Consider the following 6,263-nt stretch of genomic DNA (forward strand, 5'->3'; position numbering starts at 1 on the left):
ACTGGCAGCAGGGAGACCCGGGGTCAGAGGGGGGGAAGCAGGTGAGGAGGTGGGCTTTCCAGAGCCCGGCTGCATGGAAATGAACATGGGCAGCTCCCTCCCTGAGCTCTGCCAGGGCCTCTTCGGGAGAGCAGGGACTTACCCACTTTGGAATCCTTTCGGAACACCTGTTACATACCATGTCCACCCCCCCCTTCCAAAGGCTTTGCATGCGTAAAAGCAAAAAGACATGGGTGATCGCGGCTGTCGGCAGACTTCATGTCTTCCGAGTATCTCTTCTCTTTTTCTAAACCCTGTGGCCGGATGGAGGGCCAACAGTGACTGTACCCCCGCGCCCTCCCAGGGCCCTGGCACCCTAGCCCAGGCTCATGCCATTGCAGCCGCACAGAATCTCCTTGAAGGTGGCGCGCAGCTCCAGGCTCCGGAAGGCATAGATGAGGGGGTCGATGATGGAGTTGCACATGATGAGGGCCAGGTAGGTGTTGAAATGGGCCGCGTAGCAGACACAGTAGGGGTTGGTGGGGCAGGTTATGATAAGGATGAGGTGGAGGAAGAAGGGGGCCCAGCAGAAGATGAACACCCCCAGCAGGATGGTGATGGTCACGGCCCCCTTCATGCACGAGTGCGGCTGCGGGGCCGCCCCGTCGGCGGGCGGCAGCGCTGCGATGCGCTGGACGTGCAGCCGGGCGAAGAGGAACATGTGCACGTAGAGGGTGCCCATGAGCAGCAGCATGGCGAAGAACATGGTGATGAGGCACACGATGACCATCTTGCTCTCAGAGTAGACGATGAACACCACGCCGCACACGCCGCAGCACACCCAGATGGCCGCGATCCAGGCGAGGGCCTTCCGCACGGTCATGATGCTGTGGTAGCGCAGCGCGTAGAAGATGGTGACGTACCTGTCCACTGCGATGGCCAAGAGGTTGCAGATGGAGGCCACCAGGGAGATGCAGATCATGGAGTCGAAGACGTTGTCCATGTGCTGCACGAACTGGTCCTCGAAGGTCAGGTAGTTGCTGTTGATGACGGCGATCATGACGGTCTCCAGGGCGTTGGACACGCTCACTAGCATGTCGGCCGCCGCCAGGCTGCAGAGGAAGAAGTACATAGGCGAGTGCAGGTTGCCGTTCTTGGCCACGGCCACGATGACCAGGACGTTCTCCAGCAGGCTGATGATGCCCAGCACTAGGAAGACTTCGGGCTTGATGAAGACCTGCTCGCAGAACCTGCTGCCACTCTGGTTGCCGAAGGAAGGGGCCGTGAGGGGCTCTGAGCTGTTGGGCAGCGTTGGTTGAGGTGACGGCAGGCAGCACGAAGCGTTCATGGCTAACAGACTGGCTGATCTTCTGAGCTGGGGCTCCAGCAACGTCCAGAGGCGGCTGCTGCTGCTGTTTACTGCAAAGAAGAAAACTCTCCCTCCAGATGATGCTTGTAGATGCCTGTCCAGTCCAGACCGAGGTCTTGTTCTCCCCCAGAACGAAACGATGGAGAGAGGGGGAGAGAGAGTCAGCCTGCAGACAGACCAAAGAACTTTCCTCTGCTTTTCCAGGACAGGCAGTTTCACGGACACTCCTCTCTGTCGCCCTCCTTCTCCCTCTTACCTCTTCCCCTCCTGGGAACGGGAGACCCTGCCCCCGGTTGCTACAGCTTTGGCTGTTTTCGAAGCCGGACTGGGGATGAGGCACCTGTTGCTAGAAGGGAGGGGCGGACACCCAGTCTTCATACACGGGCCGTGGGCAGAGGGCTCTTACTTCGTTTTCCGCGCGGCGAAGCGACCACTGAGCATCAGACGCCTCTCTTGACTGACAGCAGGTACTGCTCGGGCAGGGAGATTAGGAAGCAGGCTGGTGCCCCCTGCAGGCCAGACCGCTCCTCCGTGGGCTCGCATGGCCCAGCGCTGCTTATTTGTCATGGAAACTGCCACAGGCATCCACTCATCCAATTTGTTCATTCATTTTCTTTTCTAACAGCCGTCATTTGTGGAGCACCTACTCTGTGTCAGCTCTGCTGGGTGCAGGGAATATAGTGGTGAGTGAGACCGGCACGCCATCCCAGTTTCTCCCAGACGTGGTGGGTGTCCGAAGCAGGAGATGAATGCGTGATGATGACGGCCGGGGGAGGGGGCTGGGGGAGCGTGGGGGGGGGGGCTTCCTNGTTCCTGGAGGAAGGGGCATCTAAGTCTTGGCTTTATGGAAGAAGAGACAATATCCGGCGATGCGGGGGGGCTGGGGTGGAAGGAGGTAGGAAAGGGTCCCAGGCAGAGGGAGTGACACGCCCCAAACCTTGAGACAGAGCAGTGGCTCTCTACCCTGGCCGTGGAGATCATCATCAAACGTGGGTGCCGGGACCCATCTGACCTGCTGCATCAGATCAGTGGGGGTAGGACCTCTACAGACGTGTGTTCAATTTCAATAGCTGAGCTGGGGCAGAGCCAGGTGTGTGTGTGTGTGTGTGTGTGTGTAAATTGAAGTACAGTTGATGCACAATGTTATGTTAGTTGCAGGTGTACATCATAGTGACCCAACGATTCTGTACATCACGCATTGCTTGGCCCGATGTCTGTAGTTACCCTGTGTCACCAAGTGATGCTTTTACTGTATCACTGACCATATTCCCTATGCCGTGTTTTTCATCCCTGTGATTTCTTATTTTATAAGGAAGCTTAGTGTTTTTGAGGAACTGAACCAAAAGTAGTTTGGCCAGCATGTGGAGCTGGGAGACATAATTTGAGAAATGATGGTGTGAATGTTTTTATTTCTTTTATTATTATTTTTAAAATACTTATTTTGAGAGAGTGAGCAGGGGTGGGGGGAGGGACAGAGGGAGAGAGGGAATCCAAAGAAGGCTCTGTGCTATCAGTGCAGAGCCTGATATGGGGCTTGAACTCCTGAACTGTGAGACTATAACCTGAGTCGAAACCAAGAATTGGATGCTTAACCAACTGAGCCATCCAGGCGCCCCCAAAGGTTTTTAATTAAATAACTAGTTAATTAATTTTTATATTTTATTTATTTCTGAGAGAGAGAGACAGCGTGAGCAGGGGAGGGGCAGAGAGAGAGAGGGAGACACAGAATCTGAAGCAGCTCCAGGCTCTGAGCTGTCAGCACAGAGCCCGACACAGGGCTCAAACCCATGAACCGCGAGATCATGACCTGAGCCGAAGTTGGATGCTCAACTGACTGAGCCACCCAGGCGCCCCTGAAGGTTTTTATTTTTAACAAAGGGTGAGAAGTGCCTGGATCCAGTGGAACAGAGCCCACCCTACATGGGAGTTTGGACTGTCTTCTGAAGGCGGTGGGGGCTCTGGGAGGAATGGCTTTAGGCAGTGGGGTGGCGGGGGACTCCATCTGTAGAAAGACTCTTGGTTGCAGGGTGGAGAGCGGATTGGAAAGGGGGAGCAGGGAGGCCAGGGCGGGGGGCGGTTGGGATGAGATGATGGTAGCCTGGAGTCAGGAGGAGGCAGCAGGGGAGGAGGGGGTGGAGATGTTCAGGCAGAAGCGCTGCGGGGATTTGAGAGTGGCTGGTGGCTGTGGACTTGAGGAGAGGCCCTCGGCAGGGATTACCTCCCCTTCCTTCTTAAGTAGCAGGGAGGATGGAGACGGCTTTCGAGCTGGAAAGTGTGGGAGGCAGAATTTAGCAGTGGACTTGAGTGCTTGCTTCATGTCACGTCTGGTGCTGCACGCGAGGATCCTCTAACCTCTGGAAGCACGGAGTCCCTTTGCTCCTACACACACGTGCGCATGCACGTACACATGCACGCACACGCACGCACACACGCACACACACGGCAGCACATTCCAGATGGATTTCGTGATCATCTGTGTGGGTGTATATAAGATGGAAGAAATATGCATAAGGACACAGAAGAGCATTTTAAATATTTATAAAGCTGTGAAATGGAGAGATTTTCTTAACAAGATAGGCAATCCAAAATTGAGAGTATGAAAAGAAAACCACCAGAAGCAAAGTGAAAAGACAGGAAGAAAACATTTGCCATAGGCAGTGATTGGTTACTATCTCTTACAGAAGAAGAATACTTTCAGATCAGTGACAAAAAGATGAATTACCTTGCAGAATATTGGGCAGAAGATATGAACAGATCCACTGAAGAGGAAATACAAACGGACAATAAACGGGGAAAATGTCCAGCCTTCTGGGGAGTTGGAGAGGCGCACATTCCAAAATGAGACTCCGACACCATTTTTCCGGGTAGATTATCCAGAACTAAAAAGAGGTCAAATCTGGGAGAGAACATTGGAAGTGGTCACAGGCACTCCTGGGCTTTGTGAATAGTCTCCTTTTTGGCAGTTTCTGCTAAAATAAAGAATGCCTGGGTAGGGATCTTAGCCTGCCTAGGGGCATAAGAAATACCACTTCTATTTATTCTCAACAGAGCAACTTAATTTTTTTAAAATGTTTATTTCTGAGAGAGAGACGGAGGGAGAGAGAGAGAGACAGCTTTAGCAGGGGAGGGTCAGAGAGAGAGGGAGACACAGAATCTGAAACAGGCTCCAGGCTCTGAGCCAGCTGTCAACACAGAGCCCGACGTGGGGCTCGAACCCACAAACCACAAGATCATGACCTGAGCCGAAATTGGATGCTTAACCGACTGAGCCACCCAGGTGCCCCGCAACTTAATTTTTTTAAAGTTTGTTTATTTGGGGAGAGAGAGAGAGAGAGAGAAAGTGGGGCAGGAAAAGAGAGAGAGACACACAGAGAATCCCAAGCAGGCTCCACGCTGCCAGCACAGGTGGGGCTCGAACTCACACACTGTGAGATCATGACCTGAGTTGAAATCAAGAGCACCCAAGGCTCTCCGAGCAACTTAATTCCTCATGTGAAACCACTCCTCTCCCAGGTTGGGGGAGAAACACTATCTTTATCCTTTTTGGAGGCGTCTCCTCCTCCCCCCAGGCGCATCCCGGGGTGTAGTCATCCTGTCTTGTCTGTGGTTCCAGGGACACCGTGTTACCCGCGAAGCCAGATTATCAAGCGGGGACCGTTCCTGGGCCGCCGGGTCCTTGCCGCTCTGCACATGGCATGGGCTGAGCGTGAGAGAGCGGATGCAGCCTGGTGCCTCACACCTGTGTCCCCAGAGGTACCCTCTCTGCTAATGAGTGTTGATTTTGTGTTCCCTGAACGCTACCCCCACCCCACTTTCCTGGGGGAGCTACACGGATGCCCCATTACTTTTAATCAGATCTTCTATAAATTATTTGCCGCTATTAATAACAATCGGAAGACACGACAGTCTCCCCCAGCGTTTCCCTCTATTGGAACAGATGGGGGTCCGTGTTTTGAGTGTCCTCTAATCAACTGTAACAAGGAGATTCTTACCCTAAGAGATAATCCACCTTCCTGTTCTCTCTTCCTCCCAGTTCCTTGTGCATCATACCCTTTAAACTCGGCTCAAACGTGAACTGCCTTTTTTTTTTTTAAACGGCTTTCCGTAAATCTTAGGTACTTCGTTCACTTTGTTCCCGCTTGAGCCACTACCTCCCCAGCCCCCAAACTGGCAGAACTCCGCTTTTCCTCAGCTGTCCTGGTGTGCAGAATGTTATGTAACCGGAAGTCACAGCCCGTGTCCCATGCCACTTAACGGGACAGCGTTGGCCAGAGGTCATGTTGGAAACGATGATTAGATTTTATCATGAACACTAGTTATTTCCTGGGAGGAGATGGCTCTCAAGCCTGCGTTCCCCTCCCCCAGCCTGCCGCTGCTTTCCGCCGCCTCTTCCTGGCCAGGTCCCCGGGAGCTCCGTGGCCAGGTCCCAAGTCCAGGGCTCCCCCGATGTGGGGGAGCGGTGGTGACCCTCCCAGACAAGCTCAGCTTGGAAGTGAGGGGGTGTGTGTGACACCGTCTGGGGCAGCGCTCCCCGAATAAGAGCCGGAGCCGCTGATTAAGCTCTCCAGCCTCCTGTCCTTTAGGGGGAACTTGTGGGGATGCCCCACGTGTTGCCCACGTGTCCCTGTGGCTTTGAGCCCGATGGCTTCGTTCATCTCTTCTCCCGTCTCCCTCGTGCCCGTTTCCTGGGATCCTCTCCCAAATGAGTGACCTGCTCCCAAGGCTGTCACGGGTTCAGCTCCGAGGAGGAAGGGAGAGGACCCCCACTAAGGTGTGCAGAAGGCCTACTGTGTGCCACGTGTCTGTGCTGTTCTCTTGATGATTTACTCCAGGAAGGACAGAAGGCAGGACGGTGGGATGCCGGCCCAGTACCCGTTCTCCCCCTGCCCCTCACTGATGGACCCCTCATGTACCG

The 6,263-nt window shown here is 54.1% G+C and overlaps 1 protein-coding gene across 1 annotated transcript; it reads right to left on the bottom strand.

Annotated features, from left to right (window-relative positions):
- Positions 1–355: 355 nt before the first annotated feature.
- On the bottom strand, positions 356–1,422 carry MC3R (melanocortin 3 receptor). The gene has a single exon (XM_077778367.1). The coding sequence runs from the start codon at positions 1,325–1,327 to the stop codon at positions 356–358; it is 972 nt and encodes a 323-aa protein (XP_077634493.1). The 5' UTR covers positions 1,328–1,422.
- Between the last annotated feature and the right edge of the window lie 4,841 nt (positions 1,423–6,263).

Source organism: Crocuta crocuta, unplaced genomic scaffold (genome assembly GCF_008692635.1).
Source record: "Crocuta crocuta isolate KB4526 unplaced genomic scaffold, BGI_CrCroc_1.0 scaffold27, whole genome shotgun sequence".
Taxonomy (NCBI): domain Eukaryota; kingdom Metazoa; phylum Chordata; class Mammalia; order Carnivora; family Hyaenidae; genus Crocuta; species Crocuta crocuta.